Here is a 21,123-nt window from a genome sequence, read left to right as displayed (position 1 = left end):
GGAGGGACAGGCCCTCGGCAGCTATCAATAAGGGTGGGGCCTGGGCGCCCCAGCACCTCACTGTGAAGCCCACCCTGCCTGGCCAGTAAACTCTCCAGAAAGCTCCGGCCTCTGCCTTTTCCTCACCTGAAACCCCGAGGGCTGCAGAGGGGACCCCACAGCCCGCCCCTCATATCAACCATGAGACACACAGCAAGGGTCAGTCAGTTTTATTAGATTTTGGATAGAAGGGCCCCCCACCTGCTGGAGGGGGCAGCAGTTTGGAGCACCAGACGTCATGGACCAGTGGCTATCTGGCTCTGGATCCACCCCACTAGGTCAGGGCTGGGCTAATTCTTGGCACAAACGTGTGCAGGGCACATCCAGGCCAAGGCTGAGCCAGTGACCTCACTGCCCCTCTGGTCCCCACAGGCCGCGGTCCTGCTGGCCAGGCTGTAGCCACCAGCCTTGGGTACACAGCTCGCCTTGGAGGCCCGACCCTCCCCCAGCTAGCACCCCTGGCAGAAGGGCAGACTTGGGGTCAAGGCTGAAGGGGAGCTGGTGGGAGGGCACTGCAGGCCGCGTGGCTGCACTTCCCAGAGGGTGGGCCAGGCGTTCCAGCCTAGCTGGCCTGCTGTGGACTCAGGTGTGGGGACTCGCCAGCCTGGGGCCTGGGGCCCTCCAGAGTCAGCCACTGCATCTTCTGCTGGTGCTGCTGGATGGCATCCTGGACCCGGGCGTCCATCATGGCCTCCGTGAGCACCCCATCCTCAGAGGCATACGCCATGGCCTGCAGGAAAGAGGCCAGCAGCCTGCACAGGGGCAACTCACTGTGCACAGGGCCCAGTGGCCTCCCAGGGGCCCAGTGTGGTCTGACCCACGTCTACAGGGGCTCTGCACATCCCAGCATGGCCTCTGGAGAGCCCAAGTCGAGACGCACACCCCGCTGACCCACAAGCCCCGCCCAGGCAGAACAAATGCAAGACCCGCAGGTGACTCTGGGCACACGGGGGAACCCTGAGTGGTCACCTCTGGACAGGCTGCCACTCCTGCACTCCCTATCCTAAGGACACCACGGGGGTCCAGCCAGCAGGGCTCAAGGGCGTCGCCATAGTCACTGCACTTGGGTGGCTGAGGCTGCAACTCGCCGGCAACAATAGCTCTAGAAGCACCAAAAGGGTTGGTGGGCCCCAGGGTGCGGCGGCTGGGGTGAGGGGTCCGGCCAGGGTGCAGGGACCTCACAGCACTGTCCTCAGAAGGGAAGGGGAGCTGGGGTGCCTGGAGGAAACTCAGGGCAGTCCCAAGCAGGGGATCCTGCCTCCAGGCCACCTGAGTGGGACCCTCACCACAGCCTGGGCCCTCCTCCCAGACACTGGATTCCCCCCGCCCAGGGGCAGGTGTGCAGGGCAGCAGACAACCTTGCCTGGCTGGCGCTTGTGGGGCCGTGACTACATGGTGCCACGAGGGCCAGAGTCCAGGGCCCCTGCCTCACCTCCACCTGCTGCGGGAGCAGACCCCACCTTGAAGCCAGCCCACCAATTTGGGGAGGGAGCAGAAGGTAAGGTGGAAGCTGCACATGAGACTGGCAGGTGGACAGGGCACAGCCCAGCCCTGCTCAGCGTGGAGCCTGCTGCGTGGCAGGACGCAGCGACCATGCTTCACCCAAGGCAGGGACCTGCTGCATGGTAGGACAGAGGGCAGCACCAGTCACGCTGCTGTCCTGACTTCCTTCGAGTCTATACTAGCCCAAGAGACCCGTTCACCAGGGTACAGAAGCGCATGCCTGCAGCGAGCACTCAGGAGGCCGAGTCAGGAGGACGCCTTGAGGCGAGGAGTTCAAGGCAGCCTGAACAACACAGTGAGACGTCTCAGAGACGAACAAACAAGCCAGGTGCAGTGGCCACACCTAGAATCCCAGTCACTGGGGAGGCTGAGGCAGGAGGATCACATGTCACCACACAACAGCAAGCCCCTGTCTCTAAATTACAAAGTTTTGAAAAGGGCTGGGGAAGCAGCCGGGTGGTTAAGTGCCCCGGGGTTTGATCCCTAGTAGGGAGGAGGGGAAAAGGAAGGAACAATGAAATGAAATGGAGAACTGCGGCCAGGTGGGATGCCGACAGAAGGGTCACTGCTGACTCCTTCCTCAAGACCAGTGCCACCCTGACACCGTGGCCAAAGACACCCAGGGGTGCAGCAGGCCAGCAGCAGCGGACCAGCAGGCATGGCCCCAGGGATGCAAGGGTGTTCCTGTGGGAACACTGTCACGCACACAGCAGAAGCCAACGCAGGGCCAACACGTGGCACTTGGCCAGCTCCCTCCTTGCGGTCCTGAGGTGGCCGGGATGCTCCACCACTGAGCCACATCCTAACACTTTTTAACTTGTACTTTGAAGCAGGATGCCATCAAGTGGCCTAGGCTGGCCTGGAACCTGCCATCCTCCTGCCTCAGCCTCCCTTTCCTAATAAAAACACCCCACAGAGAGGTACAGAAAGAGACTTCTCAACACAGTGGGAGCACAGGTCAGGAGCCACTGAGCCCCTCCCCAGCACAGCACTGGAGCCCTCCCTGGCAACTGGGCAAGACGAGTGGGCTGAGCCAGAAAGGAAGGAGCCAGCTGCTTCTGCTCCCAGATGCTGTGACCCTATGGGTGGCAGGGCTTGGGGGCCACTGAGACCACACAGCCCCAGCTCCTGAGAGGGCTCCCGCCCAGCACCATACTACACACATGCACTCGCCCGCAAATCTCTCCTAAAAACCAACCCATCAGAACTGATCAGGACACAAGGTCAACACACGAGTAGCTGCAGTTCTGCACCTTGACAGAAATTCCAAAAGGAAGTAATTCCATTTATACAAATATAAAAAGGAATAAAATGTTTAGGAATTAATCAAGGAGATGAAAACCTTTACGTGAAACCCGCACAATACCTCCGAATGGGACTGAAGAACACAGGAGGTGGTGCAAACAGCCTGGTGCGGAGCTCAGGCTGAGGCCAGAGGAATCGGGTTTGAGGCTAGCCTGGGCCTCTTAGCAAGACCCTGTCTCAAAATAAAAAATAAAGGGGGCTGGGTTTGTGGCTCAGCGGCAGAGTGCTCGCCTAACACGTGGGAGGCCGTGGGTCCAACCCTCAGCACACATAAAAACAAATAAATATACTGTTTCTAACTAAAAAGTAAACATTTCTAGACCTAGAGCTGCTCTATCACTGAGCTGCTCAAGTACCTTTCTTTTGAGACAGGGTCTGGCTGAGTTGCCCTGGCTGGCTTTGAACCCAAAATCCTCTTCCTGACTATGAAGACCCCTGAGAGGAAAGGGCGGTCTTCTCAGAACGGAAGCTGGAAAACGGTCTCCGCAGCCAGCGACACGAGGCTGCACCTCCGACTCACGCCCTCACAAAGCCAGAGCTGGGGTACAGCTGTGCCAGAGCGCTTGGCCAGTGTGCACAGAGCCCTGCATTCACGCCAGTTATGCACCAAAGAAAACGACCAGAACTATAAACCCCAGGGCAGGAGTGGCCACGTGGCACCAGAAGACTGCTAGCTCAAAGCCAGCCTCAGAAATACAGAGACCCTGTCTCAAAACAGAAGAGTGAGGGGCTGGGGACGCAGTTCAGTGTTAACAGCACCTCTGGTGCAGCCCCCAGGACCACCCCCTAAAAAGGAAGAACAGTGGCGGGGGAGTCCGACAGACCGGACATGGCATCCTCCTGGACGAGGTCTGCACAGCACTCACCAGAGCACGGATGAAGGTCTGCCCTGAACAGCTGGGGAGGGGCTGAGACCCAGAGTACACCCACAGCCAAGACTGAACACCGCCACCGATCTCAAGTGGGCAGGGGACCTGAAGAGACAGGTCTTCAAACAGGCACAGGTGGCGACTAAGCACCAAAAGGGATGCTGGTGACCAGGGAAGAGCAACTGAAGCAGATGTGTGCTGCTCCCTCGCCCACCCAGAGAGGAAGCCCAAGCCACAGCCATGCCTACAATCCCATCAACTGGATGGAGGTGCCAGGTTAGAGGCTACTCTGAGCAGCTTAGAGAATCCCTCAGCAAGTCGGCAAAACCACCTCAAAATAAAAAAGAGAAGGAATAGGAGTATGGCTGAGGGACAGAGCACCCTCGTCAAGCCCTGGATGAATGAACACCAGGGCCACCAGCACACGGCAGAGCTGCCCTGGCAACTGTGGGCACACAGGCCCCGAGGAGACAGGACACCAGCACTGGGAAGACCCACACGGCCCAGCACTGAGACCTGGCCCAGCCCATGGGTGCAGAGACGTGGCCATGGGAGGCCGACTGTCTGGAAACCAGCATGCTGGACTCTGAAGGGCTCCCGCGAACCCCGAGGCAACCACAGAAGTCCTGGTTGTCACAGCTCACACCCCAAGGCCCACAGGGCAACCCTGACAGGCAGTGGCCGCGCCTGGTACCCAAGTGACTTGGGAGGCAGAGGCAGAAGGACGCCAAGTTCCAGGCCAGCCTCGGTAACTTAGCAAGACCTGTCTCAAGGTACAAAGGGTCGGGGGGAGAACCCCAAATGCTGATGAGCTCGGGGAGAGACGAGGCCCCAGAGAAGGTAGTCCGTGGGCGCTGCCCATGGCCCGGCCTAGCCCAGCAGCTCCACTCTGGGGTAGAGAACGGAAAGCCGGCTCCTGAGTACCCTCCGCCAGCTGGGAGAAGATGAGGAAAAGAGAGGGGGGCGGCCTAGCAGCTGGGGATGAGGGGGAGTGAGAGGTCAGAGGGCACAGGGCTTCCATCTGGGAGGACAGGAAGTTCCAGCAATGCACAGCAGTGATGGCCCCAGCAGATGCCAGCCTGCGCCCGTCAAGATGGTGCCGGGTGGTGAACCTGAGGGTGGGTGCAGAGGCAGGACAGGACCCACTTCACACACACCAAGCTGAGCTTTGGCGCCCCAGGGCTGGGTCTGTGGACAGCCGTCCGGTGTGGTCAGCTGCTCCTGCAACCCGGGCCACAGCAGCATGCCAGGTCACCCCCTGCCAGATGACCCTCCCCAGGCCACAATGACCACGATCACACAGGCCTCGGGGCCTGCATTTGGAGCCTGGGCCTCAGAGGAGTCGTGGAAGTGAATGAGGCTGCGAGCTTGCCCCCAAGTCAGTGCCACCAGAAGACATCCCAAGAGCCGCTCACCACCGCCCCCAAGGACACACCAGGATGTGGCCCTTGCAGGCCTCAGGCGCTGCTCTGGGGGACAGACCACAGCCTCAGAACTAGGAACACAATGTGGTGCCATGGTGCCACCTGCACCCTGCCGCAGACTCTGGTCTCTGGTTTGTCGACCACAATACAGCCCACAGCACAGCCCTCAGCTGGCTAGACCCGGAGTGAGAGCAGCTGAGTGTCCTGATGGAAACAGATCTCTCTCTGGCTAACCTCCTGCACAGAGGTGACCAGGTGGGCATGGCACCCACCACCGCCTTCTCAGCGGCCACCAGAGGCTGTGGTCTCCAGGTGCTTCCAGCACTGCAGGAGCTGAGCTGGGGTTAACAGGGGACACTCTGCCCTGTGAGCCCTGAGCCACACATAGGCCAACACACCTGCCCCCACTCTGCAGCTGACATGTCCTAAAAAGCAGAACCTCAAGAGGGCTCATGCAGAGCAGGTGGCTGTGAGGTTCCACCTAAAGTAGGTGCTCAGAATCTGTCCAGCTCCCCAGCTGGCGGGCTAGGTGAGCAGCACCTCGGCCCCCACCCGCCTCAGAGCCTCCCGTACGTCTGCCCGGGCACCTGGCCTTCCCTGGGATGATGTGTTCTGTGTTCACAAGCCTTTCCCATGCAGCCCAGACAGCATGAGCCCATGGGGGAGCAGCCCCTGGTGAGGGGGAGTAGAGCAGGGGCCACACCCTCCATGGGCCTCAGAGCCCAAGAGCTCCACTCACCTGCCAGGCTACGGCCAGCTGGGCGATCTCACGGCCCGACATACCCTCCGTCAGCTGGGCGACCTCTGAGCACTTCCTGCTGTAGTCAAACTGGGCCAGTTTCAGACGCCTGTAGGAAGAGATCTCAGGTGGTGCCCAGCCAGCCAGGGCTGCACACGGCACAGAGCTGGGGAGATGGGCATCAAGGCCGCCCACCTCATACCAGAATCATGGGCTGTCCTGGGCACCCCTTGGCCGCGCCTCTGAACATAAGCCAGGATCTGCCAACACCCGGATCCTCCTGGCTAACCTGCTATGGGGCCAGGCTAGGGCGCTGTACCCCTGCACCCCCACTTTCCACCCACTCCAGGCCCAGCCCACATCTGCACACCCAACAGCCAAGCAGCAGGTGCCACTCCAAACTCTTAGCCAGTGGAGTGCAGGCAGGGTCCTGGAAGAGCAGCGAACAGCAAGGGTAGGCTGCACCTTCCATGTTTCCAGCAATGTCACCTTGGCCAAAGGTAGAGTGGCCATTGTGCAAGAGGTAGAGAAATGAGGTCGTGCTGCCTGGGCCAGGAGGAGGTGGGGCCTGGCCAGCAGCAGTCCAGAAGCCAGCCCACCAGGCAGCAGAAGGTGGGGGGGCGGGCAGGAAGGATTCAGGTCAGGACATGGAGCCAGGCGCTGCCAGCCTAGGCCCCTGGAGAGGCTGAAGGCAGAGCAGCCTCAGCTGACTGGGATCGTCCTGGATGCAACAGAAAGGGGAGCAGGGAGAGCCAGGGCCTTGCCACCAGGCAGGCTTTCCCAGTGGCTTCGCCCTGCACCCAGCACCTAACAGTCATGGGGAGCCACACCCCACCCACGAGGCTCAGGGCCCCTCTGAGCAGCTCTTGGGAGCAGCACGGTGTACAGGCAGCAGGCCACTTGGTCAGCCCTGGACTGCCATGACCACCCCTCTCCTCAACAGGCACAAGGGCTTTGGAGTGAGGCTCAGGGAACAGAGTTTAGCCTCACCCCAGGGCCCAACATTTTCTCTAAAGCTCCCAAGTGACCCGGGTGCTTCAAATAATGGGAAGGTAAGAACGCAAAGTGGACACTAGATACATCGGCTGCTGCCCTCAAGTAAAGAGTGGCTGGAGAAAAGGGTCAATGACCCCACAACAGAGGTGCTTACTCCAGGGCCCCGGGGAACCATCCGAGGATGCCTGGTCTGAACAGGACCCCACCAATGGCCACAAGACCCAGGGAAATGGAAATGCCACCAGGAGGTGGCACCTGCTGGACATGCCCACAGGGAGGAGGGGTGGGGTGGCTGCTGACAGCAGATGGCAAGAGGGTGGCAAGCGGGCCTGGACACTTACTGCTTTCCTTCTGTGGCTGGCTTAAGAACAAACTTGTCAAAATACATCCTCACCAGGCGCTCCCGCTCCTCGAGCCGCGGCAGGTGGAAGCAGACCATCTCATCAATGCGGTCACTGACAGCCCAGTCGAAGTCCTCAGGCTGGTTGCTGGCCAGGACCAGCATGAACCTGCAGGCAGCAGGCACCCAGGCTGAAACCGGCAGGCAGAGGGCTTCTCACTCCTCAGGGAAACCTCCAGAAGAACCACTTGGCACCCGGGGGCCGAGCCCAGGGACCCATGCGTGGGAGGCCAGGACTGCACTGCTGAGTTGCACCTACCCTGGCTAGCACTTCAGCCCAGGAAACCCTGGGAGCCCCAGCAAGGCCCCCTGCACAGTGCAGGCCCCAGCTGCCGTGTCCACGTTCCTGTTCTCGCCCCAGTGGGCTTCTCCAGTACAGATCCCAGACCAACAGGCAGCACCCGCAGGTGACACTTGCTCCCTCTTGCCGAGAAGCCTCACTGTGCTGGGCAAACAAGGCCATGGTGTCCAGCAGATGCCTGGCCAGGCTGGGGACGGGGATCTTGACTGGGCCTGGCAGGAACCCCAACTTGCCTCAGAGCATCCGGGCTCCAACAGCAGCCCCAGCTAGCAGGCGTCTGAGAATGCTTTGTGACCAGTGAGCAAGAACCAGGACGAGGGGACTTGGAAAGGAGTGTGTGGGAACACAGCACCCAGGCTGACCTACCTCTGGAACAGCCCAAGAAGCTCCTCCAAGTGAGACCTCTCTTGGAGGCCTGGAGGCTACCCTGGGACCTGAATCCCTCTGGAGGCCAAGTCCTGTGCTCCATCCAGGATACGTGGGAACTGTTCCTGCCCTCGCTCCCACCCAAAGTGCCCACCTATGCCCCTGGTGAGCCTCCTGCAATCCTGAGGGACGCCTGCCACAACGGGGGTCCCAGCTTTGCCTCCCTCAGAGTCAAGTGGAAGATTGGAAGCCAAAGGGTGGGAGAGGTCATGTGAGTTAGTGGCCTTGCCTGACAGAACCTGGCATGGTTTCTCAGTGACACTCGCTGCCCTTCCCAGACAAGGGTGTCAAGAACAGCCCTGACAGCTGCCTGTCCACCAAGTGCTGGACTCCGGACCCTAGCCATTAGCAGTGGGCATGCCTGGGCAGTGCCCCCACTTCCCTTGTGAGGCCAAGGGTGACAATGCTGCAGGTACTCTGCCCAGGGCAAGGGGAGGTCAGGGGCTCACTTGCTGCTATGCTGGCCAGTCCTGTGCAAGAAGGCGTTGAGGGCAGCCCTGAGGTCTTCACTGATCTTCTCCTGCAGAGGGAAGGCTTTGGCGTTGGTCATAAGCCTCAGAAGTGGGGAGGGTTCTGCAGGCCACTCCCAAAGGGCAAGTCTGAGCTTCAACCCCATCTGAAAGCTGAAACTGCACTTTAAGCCCTCAAAAATGTTAAGACGGCTGGGCACTCAGTGGTGGCACATGTGCTTGGCACAGCCAGGGTCCTGATTGACCACATCACCACAAAATTGCTCTTGGCTCCAGCTGCAAATGCCCAGAGTGCCCAGCATCCTCACATGGCCAGGGACGCACCCAGGGGACTCACTGTGGCTCTCTTCCTAAGAAAGGCGTCTGCTTCATCCACAAAGAGCAGGAGGCTGTGAACAAGAGCGTGGCACACGAGTGGATGCTTGAACCCACAGACAGCCCCAGGGCCACAGGCTCTACCCGCCAGGACCTCTAACACGCATCCAGTAGAGCCATGCAGCAAGGCCAGGGGATACCTGTGCAGGCTGCCTGCAGCTTCCAGAGGAGCGGGTGCAGGGCCTGGTGCAGGGCCTGGTGCAGGGCCGGCCCGAGCAGCCAGGGAAGGTGCAAGCCCAGGGGACAGGAGAGGGGGCACGCCTGGGGCGACTAGTAGGGCTGACCACGCCACTGCCAGACTATCCTGCTGAGGGGTCATGAGGGCCTCAGATGGCTTTCAGGAGGTTCACGTAGGAACATCCACCTGCACGCATGCACACCACCTGTGCACACACTCAATGGAGCACCTGTGTGGGGCAGACCCTCCCCACCTGAGCTCACCCCTCACTTCTCTAGTCTCTAATCTCTAACCAGTAGCCCCTTCGAACTGGAGGGGAAAGACCAACAGCCCATCCTCAGCATGCTGACGGACCCTCCGCTCTAGACAAGACCCTCTGGCAAGCCCCCTCTGCTCTCAAAATTCTTTCAGCAAGGCCCCTCTGCTCTCAAAAACCTTCTGGCAAGCCCTCTCTGCTCCAAGAGGGACCCTCTGACAAGTCCCCACTGCTCAAAGGCTAGAGGCTGCTTGTGGCCTGCACAGCATGGAGGACTGAACACAAGGAGACAGTGGGTACCAGCAACCAGAAAGAGTTGCTTCCCAGCTGTGGAGGTGGAGTGAACACGGCCGCTTTACGGAACAGCATCCCTGGGGTGGCCAATGGCCTGGGGACCAGGGACCTGCGCAAGGGGTACACTCTCACCCTCGCCGGCTGGTGTTGGCCCAGTCGAAGACCTTGTGCATGGCGGTGACACCCTCCCGCCCCATGGGGGCCACGTCCCCGCCTGTCATGATGGCGTAGTCCATGCCTGAGTGCAGCGCGAGTTTCTGGGCAGAAGGGGTGCAGGAAGGAGAGAGAGCAGATGTTCTACACCCTCTGCAAAGCCCACAGCCCACCAGCCACTCTAGCCCCCACAAGAAGCACTGGTGCTGAGCATCACAGTGGTGCCGAGAGGTGGGGGTCACCGATGGGCACCTAGCCGCAGCAAGAACGGGCCTCCTCACATTGACGGTGCCCCTGCAGTGGGTGCTCTTACCTTGGCAAACAGTGTCTTGCCAGTGCCTGGCGGCCCGTACATCAGGATGTTCCTGTACAGGCTTTTGTTCCTCTTGGTGTTCCTTGTTGCTATGGCAATGTCCCGCACCCGTGCCTCCAGGCTGGGCTGTCAGGGGAAGTGTGTTTGGAGACATCCTTGGGGGCGGGCATGTGGACACTCTGCTGCAGTCTACTCCCGGGGGCTAGTTTGGACTAGCTGAATACAGGCTGGCTCTAGCTAACAAAGTGAATTTCAGAAGCCAAAGGCCATCAACAGGAGACCCATGGGCCCAGCTCTACTGACTTCCACAGGACCTCATAGCCCACCCAGACCCACCCCACCCATGGTGACTGACTTACACTGAGAATGACACCCTCCAGTGCATCCTGGGGCTTGCTGAGGAGCCGCCTGCTAACCTGGGGGAGCAGAGATGCAGACATGCAAGGACCTCATTCTCGGAGCTGGGAAGCCAGACCCTGGGACACATGGTATCTGCTGGGGGGCTTGGGGTGATCTGTGGATCCTTCACTGAAACTTATTTTCTTACCCACCAGCCCAGAATGAATGGAGGAGATCTGGGCGCAACCCATTTGGACTACGGGCCCAGGGTTCGTACAGAGCCAGCGGTGCCCTAGGGTGCTGGTCACCCAGCCTACAGCACCACACTGACACAAGAGGGCCTGAAGGCGAGTTCAGACTGGAGAACCCTCCGCAGGAGGAAGCAGATGCTGCTGGGGCACAAGGGAGGGAAAGATGATGGTGTGTGATGTAGGCAGCACTTGCCAGTCATGGGAAGGGGCCTGGCAAGGACAGAGAGCTCTAGGGGGCAGGTGCCCACTGCAGCCATACCTGCACAGGGTGCCTCAGAGCATCCAGCACCGATATGCGGGAGGTTTCCCTCACCAGGGACGGCTTCCCCAGCCGCGCCTCCACATAGCGGCCAGCAACGGCAGTTGCATTCTTCGCTGAATAGACCCCGACAGCCAGCAGTGTCAGCCCAGCCACCTGGAACAGAGAAGCAGGCAGCAGGCCCGTCAGCAGCCTCACCTCCTGGGAGTCCCTAACAGGCCTGGCCCAGTCAGATCAGACGCTCTCCACCCCAACCTTTCTCAGAGCTGTGTTCTCTGTGACCTGCACTGCAACTCCTCTGACCCTGAGGCTGCAGGCTGAGGACAGCCTTTTAGCGCCAGGTGGCTATCACGGCCACAGCCTCCACTGCTTTTCTGCCCAATGAAAATGTTAAAAGTTCACTCCTAGAAAACAAGACTAACCCCAAATGACTAACCCGTTCAAAAACTAATCCATATCATGCACACGCACACATACACACACCAGTCAACAACCAGCTTACTGGGAGCTCCCTTACTTCACAACATGGTAAGAAGGTACCTCCTAACCGGGGCTCAGGCAGAGCTGGCCCAGCAGACAAGAGGCCCTGGGTTCACCCCAACGCTGCAAATGCCAAAACACAAGTCACAGAAGAAAAGAAGGGCTTCTTTCCTCAACAGACACACTGCACCTGTGGAGTCCCAGCTGAGTGGGCAAGGCTGGCCTCAGCCAGGCCCTATGGCTGTGGTCCCACAGCCATGCCAGCCAGACCGCACCCCGAGTGCTTCCCTGGGTGATCAACCCCTGCTACACTGAAAAGCCCTCAGAGACGGTGTGAGGAAGCAGCAGACGTCCACCGCTCAGCACCAGAGTCCCTGCCCAGTGGAAGTAGGTAGGCCCATTCTACAAAAGCTGCCAGGAAGAGCCAGGTATGGTGGAACCTATCAGCAACTCAGGAGGCTAAGACAGGAGGCTCACACGACCAAGGCCAGCCTGGGCAACTTGGCAAAGGTCCTCTCAAAACAAAATATAAAAACACGCTAGGGATGTGACTTAGTAGTAAAGTGCCTGGGGTTCAATCCCAGTATTAAAAAAAAAAAAAAAAAAAGTGGTGGCAGAAAGAAAGTTCTAGTCACATCCTTTCAGGATGCTGCAAAGCAAGCAAGCCAGCTCCAGTCCTCCAGTCTTCCAAAGCCTCAAACAAGGCACTGCCATGGCTGGATGCTTGTGCCCAGGAGCACATGCTGGGGGCCTGGTCCTGTCCATGGAGGGGAAGGGGCAGAACCTTTAAGAGGTGAGAGCTAACCTAGCAGTGGTGGCCACACTTACAATCCCAGTGACTGGAGAGGCTGAGCCAAGAGGATCGTAAGTTCAAGGCCAGCCTCAGCAACATAGCAAGGCCCTAAGCAACCTAACAAGACTGTCTCAAAATTTAAAAAGGGATTGAGAAGGGGCCAGGGTTGTGGCTCAGTGGCAGAGCACTTGCCTAGCATGAGTGATGCATTGGGTTCAATCCTTAGCACCACATAAAAATAACAACAAGGGCTGGGGATGTGGCTCAAGTGGTAGCACGCTTGTCTGGCATGCGTGCGGCCCGGGTTCGATCCTCAGCACCACATACAAACAAAGATGTTGTTTCCGCCAATAACTAAAAAAAATAAATATTAAAAAATTCTCTCTCTCTCTCACACTCTCTCTTTCAAAAAAAATTTTAAAAAATAACGTTAAAAAAAAAAAAGGATTGAGGATACAGCTCAGTGGTCTAAAATACTCCTGGGTTCAATCCCCAGAACCAAAAAAAGAGGCAGGGCCTAGGAGAGAGTCATGAGGTCGGAGGCTCAGCATCAGGAATGGATCAGTGTCTCTTGGACAGACTATCAGTTCTCTCCAGAGCAGGAGATCATAAAGCAAGGTCACCCCCTATGCCCAACCCTTCTGCGTGTGACTGGTTGGTTCCCTTTCCACTTCTCTGCTACACTGTGTCCCAGCCAGTAGGCCCTGGCCAGGAGGCTAGTAGTATGTCATTTGGACCCTCCAGCACCAGAATCTAAAGCCAATAAACCTCTTTATAAGTTACACAGCTTTGGGTATTTTGCTAGAGGGGGGAAAGAAAAGAAGACCAAATCGCTTAAAATCGATCCAAAAAGGCTCCCTCTCATCTAGCTGCACCTCCTCTCCCTGGCTGAGGAGGAACAGGAGCAGCGGCAGCAGCCAGCAGTGCAAGCAGAGGCAGCCCCGGCCTTGCTCCAGCTCCATCTCACCCCCAAGCACCAGCTGCTCCACCCTGTCAGCAGGAACAGAGGTGCAGCACACCAGAGGGCCCCCAGAACACCCAGAGCTGCCTGCCAGGCACACCTCTGAGAATGCATGATGCATACCGTGGCTGTCACTTTGTCCCAGTCTGTCACAAAGGCACGGAATCCTTCACCAAACAAGGTGCCAGCCGTCCTGTTGGGGGAGAACAGCCACATGATAGGAAGGGATGTGGGACCTGGACACAGGGCTGGAGGAGGTCAAGGGCGACACCCCCCTGCAGCTTCCTATACTCTCAGAGGCAAGCCCTGAAACACAGAGGCAGAGAAGCCCCACCAACATGATGACCCCAGCCAGTGACCTCAGAGGGGCATCCCACGGCCAGCACCACACAGCCAGGGCTCCTGCTGAATGCTCACCTGATGGACTCCAGAATGGTCTGGCGGTGCTCAGCGGCCTTCAAACGGATCTGCTCCCGGGTGATGTCCGCATTCTCCCGCTCGGCCCTGGCCCGCGCTCGGGCCTCGGCCTCCACGCGCAGCATCTCATTTTTGTGCCGCAGCTCCATCTCCCGCTCCACGGTGGCTGCCCCAGAAAAGGCAGGACAGCAGGGTTCAGCCTGGCAGAGCCAGCCTCTGCCCACAAGGCCAACACATAGACCTCAGCAAAAGTGGTCCAGGAACAGTATAAAGTTCAGAGAAAAGACCCGCCTGGGGTCCAGCCCCAGCGAGCAAGGGAACCCCGTGACCAGGCCACCCTTCTAAGGGCCGTGCATACTTCAGGAAACAAGATGAAGCACACAGGATCACTGGGCAAGCCAAATGACGCTGAGACCAGCTGTCGTATGGCCAGACCCATGGGACACAGCCAAGTGCCCTTCTGTGCAGCGTCTGGGGGAAATGCCCATAGCCACGACAAAGCGAAAGCCACATGGTGGCTTCAGGTCCCCCTGGCCCAGAGAGACAGGAAATAGTGGTCCTTTCTTCTGGACACACGTTCGTGCAACGCTGACACCATGGCCCACTCATAAATGCAGCTTCCACAGGGTGGTAAACACGGATTCCCACCCAGGCACAGTGTCGGCACCCTTTGGAGAGGCACACGGCCAGGCTGCAGAGGGGCCTCTACTGAGAGCAGCCCCACCACGAGAACAAGAATCTGGACTGCCTGATGCACTGCAGAGCCCAGGCTTGGGATGCTGGCCTAAACTGGGACTCTTGGCTCGCTGTTGAGATGCTTCTGAGGGACTGAGGGACCCAGAGAGCCACACCCCTCAGTGAACCCCTGCTTCCTGGAGCCTCTTCCATCCCAGCGTGACCCTTACCTCGCCGCATGGCTTCCTGCTTCTGCACAGATTCCTCTTGCTTCCGTAAGTTCTCCTCATTGAGAAGTTGCTGAGAAGAAGCCACAGAGAAGGGAGAAGCTTTCAAAACCAGAAAGCAGTAACACCAAACCTACAGGCTACAGCTGCTCCGAGCCAGAGAAACTGGGTGTTCACCAGAAGGGCTCACAGCCTGACACAGGCCTCCTGGGGCAGCAACGGCTGCCAGGACTCAGAAACTGACCACCAATAACAGGGTGCCAGTACCCACAGAGGGAGAGTGGCACCCAGGTTTTGGTCTGCCCGACTCTGCTCAGTCCCTTACTGTCCTCCTAGTTAGCCAGAGCCCCTGGGTTAGGCCTCCTGGGCAAGAGCCTCAAAGCCCCTGGAAAGCCCACCTCTGTACCCACACCTGTGCCTGTGTGCATCTGAACAAAGGTCCCCAGGACTAACCATGTGCTCTCCCATCCATGGACTAGCCTGCCTAGCAGCCCATGAAGCTGCTGACTGCCAGGACGGCAGGCCCCTCAGGGAGATGTGCCCTGCTCACCTGCTGCTTCAGCTGGTCCTCGTAGCGCTGCCGGGCCAGCTTATCCTGGTACTGGGCCCTCTAGAGAGGAAGGGAACGGTGAGGACACACCTTAGCTGGATAAACCATGTCGACAGCCTCACCAGGGGTGGGGCTTCAGGTAAGCTGCCCACCTCCCACAGACAATCAGATGTGCTGGGGGTGGGGAGCTCAGTGTGGAGGGATCTACAGGCTTTGGGTGTTTGCACAAGGGTATTCCAAGGTGTTACAAGGGTAACAGCTGACACCCAGTAAATCCTTGGTTGGCTAGTGAAAGAGAGCTCCAAAGCTGCACCCTACTCCCCCTCCTGGTCACCCCAGGCCTCCTGGTATGAATGACTGCTTGTGCCCTTACGGCCTGGTGCTGCCGGGTCTCTTCACTCAGGGTCTTCCTCCTTTCCTCAGCCTGCACACGGATCTGCTCACTCTTCAGCTGCTCCACAGCAGCCTCATACTCCTGTAGAACAGGGCCACTCAGGATACCTGGCCAGAGGCTGAAGGCTCCCTGCAACCCTCTTCCTCAAGCTGCAGGGCTCTGGGGCAGTGGCTTCAGTGGCACACCCAGCTGGAGTGTGCACTTCTGGAAAATGCAGCCTGGACCAATACCCCCACCTGAGCTCAGGCCTGGAAGGAACCCAGACCCAGCAGAGAAGCACCAGAAAACATCTGGAAAGGCCTCCAGGGAGCAAGATCAAACCAGACACAAATGATCGGTCCCACAGGGACACATCACCCTCCCCCAGGCTTATACCATGACTACTCCAAGAAAGCCAGGGGCTGAAAGCAGAGCCTTCTCCAGCTTACATGCATGAAAGGACGTTGAGTCCCACCAAGTGCACAGAATGAAGCTAAGAATTCCAAGAAAGACCCCCTGCCCTCAGGTAGACCAGTCGACCAGATGCCCCTCGCCTTATACGCTCTTTCAGGGGACTCTGCTGTGGGGATTCAGCCACACCGGAGCCCCATCTTGGCCTCCCCTGCTTCCTTCCTGAAGGAGCGCCCAAGCTGGCATCTGCTCCTGGCATCTGCGCCTGCCGTCCAGGTGTGTCCTCTAGGCCCTCTCACCTTGAGCTTAGACTGTTGCTCCAACTGTAGCGTCTGCTCCTGCATCTGTGCGAGACTCAGTGCCTCCTTGGCGTGGCCTGTGGGGTGTCAGACAGAGGAAATCAAGACACAATGTGGCTGTGGCCAGTGGGCAAGCACCCACTAATGTCAAGGGGCTTTCTGAGAAGCCACCGCATGCCTCAGCCTGAAGTGCTCCTGTCTACTTCCCAGTCCTGCCTTACCTGCCTGCCCTCAATCCTGGCCAGACCTTGCACACCCCTGCTTTCAAGGCTGCTTCCCTATCCCCAAGAAAGCCTGGCACAGGCCCTGGTCTCATCCCCAAGGATCTATCACCTTTGTAGAGTTACCTCAGAAAGGCCACCCCACACCCATTCAGAACAGGCCAAAACAGCAGGCATTTCCCAACTGGGCAGAATGCGGGCTTTGGCTAGAGTGGCCTTTAATTGTTCATATTACACGTTTTTCTTAAGCTTCCCCTATCTATGACCATGAATCTGCTACCAAACACACACAGGCAAGAAAAGGGACAAATGAAACCCCTGATGCCACAGTGACCTTGGCTTGCTCTTTGGCCCATCGAATTCCTTCTATCCCCACATCCTGCCTACTTTTCTTGTTTTGGTGCTGGGGACTAAACCCAGGGCGCTCTTCAACCAAGCCACATCCTCAGCCCTTTTTATTTTTTGAGACAAAGTCTTGCTCAGTTGCCAGGACTGGCCTTGAAATTGCCATCCTCCTGCCTCAGCCTCTGAGTTGCTCTGAAGTCTTCAGGGTAAGCTGCAACTAGTACATGTTATGCTGTGATTACGGGAATATAGGCATGCACCCACCCTCTCTGTTAACTTCATTGAGGCTATTTCCTCTCCTGACAGTGAAGCAATTATAGTTCTCCTTGGAGAATAAAAGGAAAACTTCAGCACAGCACTGGTATCCATGTAAACTCCCGAGTCACAAGCTAGGCCTGACAGTAGCTCACCACCTAAGACCGCTCTGTACCAGCAGCTTTGTCTCCCACAACACTCAAGCACCCACCCTGGTGGGATGTCTGAGACATGGTCTGGGGCATATAAAAGACTTTAGGCCCATAAACTAAGCTGGCATCTAAGAAAGAACCCAGAAGATCTGGGCAGACACTGGAAACAAGGTATCACTAGGTTGGGCTTTGAGGAACAAAGAAGGTAGTCAGACTGTGCAGAGGACCATTGAGGACAGTTCCTGTTGGCTTGGGAGAAGGCAGTGGGGTCAGTACAGAGGCTCAGGCCAAAACATAGTAGACCCTGTGGCAAAGCCCAGGGGGCTAATGAGCCGGGAGCCTTCAAAGAGGGTGCCTGGCAAAGGGGCTGACAAGCAGACAGGCATGAGGCACCCTGGGAAGAAGGGCTGGGGAGAAACATAGCCATCATGGGGCCAGGAAGGATGGTGAGAATACAAATGGAGAGTACAAGATGCTTGCAGAGGCTGAGGCAGAGCATCCCAAATTCAAGGTAAACCTGAGCAGCCTCTCAAGACCCTGCCTCAGAATGAAATAAAAGCTCTGGGGATGCAGCTCAGTGGTAGAGCACTTGTCTAAAGGGTACAAGGCCCTGAGTTCAATCAACAGTACTGCCAAAAAAAAAAAAAAAGAAAGGAAGAGGGAGAACAAAAAAAGTGGAGAATGCAAACAGATACTGAGGGAGCAGCAGCAGCCACAGCCAGAGTTGCATCTGTTGGGCCAGAACCAAGGGCCTGGACAAGTACTCTCTAGGCAATGGATCCAGGCAGGTCGGATGGTGTAGAGGGCAAGGAAGCACAGACAGCAAGAGACTTGCTCAGACATACCCACAGCTGTGTCCCACAGGCCTGGGTAACTGCCTGTCGTAGGGACAACTAAGATTCAACTTGGAAATTCTGGGTATGGTAAGTGGGCAAAAACCCCCAGGAGTTGGGGCAGAAAGGTGCCCCCAGCTGAGTTTGGTTAGGGATTAAGTCTGCTATGGTATGAGATGCCCTGAAGCTTGTTCCTCACTCCAGCCAGCTAATAAACTAACAGATAAACTAAAAGATCACCTGTGAAATCGTCCACCCAGCCAGGCCTTAAGTGACACACATTGTGAATCGAGTCTGAATGCTCTGAGCATTCCTCTGGGAATATAAGAGCCAGACAGACAGACCCAGAGACCAGTGCCCAAGGCATTCTTGTAGCCTCCTGGGAAAGGGCAGAGGATTGAGACACCAAGTGCCAAGCCCTCTCCCTTCTTATCAAGGTGGCTCTGCCTACACCTACTTCACACCAAGGCTTCCCTACAGGATCTTCCAGTGATAAAAGGACACCCTCTTAAACAAGTTTGAGACTACTGTATTCCTTTAGTCAGTATTTATTTGGCACTTTGGCGCACATGAAATTGCGCCATTTTGGTGTAAATCATCAAAACCACAGGAGAAAAGAAGGTGGTGGGAAAAGACCTGGGTTTCAGTCACAGCTCACAACTGGCTCAAGGAGGTCACCAGCTGGGCCAACACCCTCTGGCCCGTGGCTTTACAAACGCTCCCGCACCCACCAAAACGCCAACGTTTGCCAATAATAAATGCAAAATCTGTTACATTCTCGTTAAAACGCAATCACTAAAATATGCTTTCCTTGTTACGTGCAAAACTGCCACCAACCCCGCGCACAAGCATCTCCGGATCTGGCCACGCCCTGGCCTGCCCCACGTGGAGGCTGCAAGTTCGAAGGATCCCACGCGCCGGGCAGTGCCCAAAGCCCAGGGCCCAGGTGGGCACCCAGCACTTGCACGCTGAAGCCCCTGCTCCGGCCTGCTGGCGACAGCTGAAGGTGCAAAGAGGAACAGGGCCTGGACCCCGGCACGCAGGACGGCTCGGGGCCGCCGACAGCACCCAGTCTCGCCCGGTGAGGCGCTTACAGGGCCCGGCGGCCCGCGCCCGCGAGACCTCCCGCGTCCCGGCGCCCTCGGCACTCACGCGAGTGCTCCAGCTCGCGCGCCGCCTTGGCCGCGCGCTCCAGCCCTGTCGGGTCGAAGTTGCTCCATTTGTCCTTGGGCGCCTGCCGGTCTCCCGCACCGCGTTCGCCGCCGCCCTCGGCCCCGGGCGGCACGGGCGGCAAGGACAGCGGTGGTCCCGCGCCTTCGCCCTTGGGGCCCTTGTTGATGCCGAAGAGCCAGGACATGACCCGAGAGCGCTGCACGATACCAGGACCCCGGTCGACTGTGACTTCCACAACTCAGAGCAGCCGCCACGCGCCGCGGGCCGGCGGCAGGGCCAGTGCGCAAGCGCGACACACACCCCTTCCTCCCAACAGCGGAAGTGCGCGAGGCCCCGCGGCACACAGCCCTCGGCCTGGGAGGAAAGGCCGTGACGCCACCGGGAGGGCGTGGCCCAGGATAAGGATACCAAGCTTGGACAAACTTGTCGGAACTGGTGGGCGCGCACCGTAGCACTGTCAGTTCGCCGCAGCCGCGGAGTTTCGGCCGTTGTGGGCGCTGGAGAAGCCGCAGCCTGGGAGAGACCCCCCCTGGACGGATATGGACTCCGGGAACTTTGGGGACGCGGCTACCAGGTCAGGGGAGCGTGCGCCTGGCCGCGACCTCAGGGGACGAGGGAAGGGACCCGTGCTGCGAACCCTCCGCTCGCCCCCTCGGTGACCTGCAGCCTTCTGGCCCGGAGCGGCCCTAGAGTCTGGGCCCCACCGGGGCGAGCGGGAGCCCTGCAGGCATGAGGCTGCGCTGAAGATCTCCACACGCGGCGCACGCAGGAAGCCCTTAATAAGTTGACACTAGTGGACCCCAGGAAAGGCTTCGTCTTTCAGATGAAGGGCAGGCCTGGAGAGCAGTCCTCCGCCGGCCCCCTGGATGTTTCCGAAACCGCAGTGGTCTCTGGTTGTATGACTATTAGAATATCCCATCCACATGTTTGATACTTAAAATCTTATACCATTTAGGAGGACAGACATACCCTTCCTAAAGACTCTAAACAGAATCGTCAGTGTGCTTTCTACCTGAAGCATTTCCATTTAACTGACAAATGTGAGGTGCTGCTTATGCTCTGCTGTTTTGTTTGTGGGATCCCTTCTGACCTCCCCAACAGCTTCTCTAACAGGAGTCCTCCAGCATTAACGACCTAGAGAGACCGCAGAGGTTCAAGATGCAGGTTGACAGGCTGGAGGCTAGGAGAGGAGAGCCTGTGTGACACAGAACTCAAGAACCTTATTGAGCATTTGATCCCAACAGAGGGTGTGCAGCCCTCCCCGGGAGCACAGGCTAGCAGGAGTTGGGGCAGGATTCTCAAAGTGAATCCCACCTAATCAGTGGGGAAGAGGTCTGCTCCAAGAATGTGTGCAGCTAAAGTGGTTTCTGAGTCCCCTACCCCTGGCCAGATCTCAGAGTTGCACTGCAACCTGTTGCCCCCAGCAACCCAGCCCTGGGGCTCCCAGCACCAAGGCTGCAGCTGCCAGCTGCCTGTTGACTTCCAAGGATAGTGCCAGTGCAAAGCCTCTCCCCTTAAACCTAAAGCCACTTTTGTGACCAGCACAGGTTTGCTGCTGACCATCAGTATCATTCTGCAGTTTTGTCTTGTTGGGCGGTGGTCTAGTTTCCAGAAGAGAGGAGCCAATCTCTCTCCTCAGCCAGCTGGTCCCTTCCTACTCCTCTTCTTCTTCCATTTCCAAAAGTACTCACTGGTTCCAGACTTGCTCATGGCACCACAGTCCACCTGCAGGCTTGCCTCCACCACTGCTGGCATGTGCACTCCCCTCCTGTTCCTAACCCCCCACACACAGGCCCAAGCTCAGCCAAAAGAAAAGCTGCCCATGGGACTGGGGATACAGCTCAGTTGGTAGAGTGCTTGCCTTGCATGCACAAGGCCCCAAGTCCGATCCCCAGCACCAAAAAACAAACAAACAAACAAGAAAAGCTGCCTAGCCTGGCCAAGGTTCTAGGGTGGGGCCTTGAACTACTGGTTCCCACCCTAATCCACCATAGTAGGGTTCCTGTGACCTGCCAGCCCCTGGTGGCTTCTCCCCAGGTATGGTGGTTCATGAGAGAAAATAAGAGTA

General features: G+C 57.9%; 1 protein-coding gene across 4 annotated transcripts; it reads right to left on the bottom strand.

Annotated features, from left to right (window-relative positions):
- Positions 1-194: 194 nt before the first annotated feature.
- Positions 195-19,356, bottom strand: LOC101976400 (ATPase family AAA domain-containing protein 3A). 4 transcript variants are annotated; one of them, XM_005339251.4, is made up of 16 exons: positions 19,035-19,355; positions 16,077-16,153; positions 15,367-15,468; positions 14,994-15,053; positions 14,447-14,516; positions 13,542-13,707; positions 13,248-13,317; positions 10,891-11,046; positions 10,401-10,457; positions 10,042-10,167; positions 9,708-9,832; positions 8,810-8,861; positions 8,452-8,522; positions 7,217-7,384; positions 5,880-5,988; positions 195-769 (listed from the first exon to the last, which is right to left on the bottom strand). In XM_005339251.4, the coding sequence occupies exons 1-16, from the start codon at positions 19,237-19,239 to the stop codon at positions 602-604; spliced, it is 1,782 nt and encodes a 593-aa protein (XP_005339308.1). In that variant the 5' UTR covers positions 19,240-19,355; the 3' UTR covers positions 195-601. The 4 variants fall into 4 exon arrangements, 2 of the variants coding, with proteins under 2 accessions (XP_005339308.1, XP_077881114.1); XM_078024988.1 differs by having other exon boundaries at positions 617-791; positions 19,035-19,356; XR_001230173.4 differs by having other exon boundaries at positions 631-769; positions 7,270-7,384; positions 19,035-19,356.
- Positions 19,357-21,123: the final 1,767 nt, after the last annotated feature.

Source organism: Ictidomys tridecemlineatus, chromosome 11, assembly GCF_052094955.1.
Source record: "Ictidomys tridecemlineatus isolate mIctTri1 chromosome 11, mIctTri1.hap1, whole genome shotgun sequence".
Classification (NCBI taxonomy): Eukaryota; Metazoa; Chordata; class Mammalia; order Rodentia; family Sciuridae; genus Ictidomys; species Ictidomys tridecemlineatus.
This window is presented reverse-complemented; position numbering and strand designations above follow the sequence as displayed.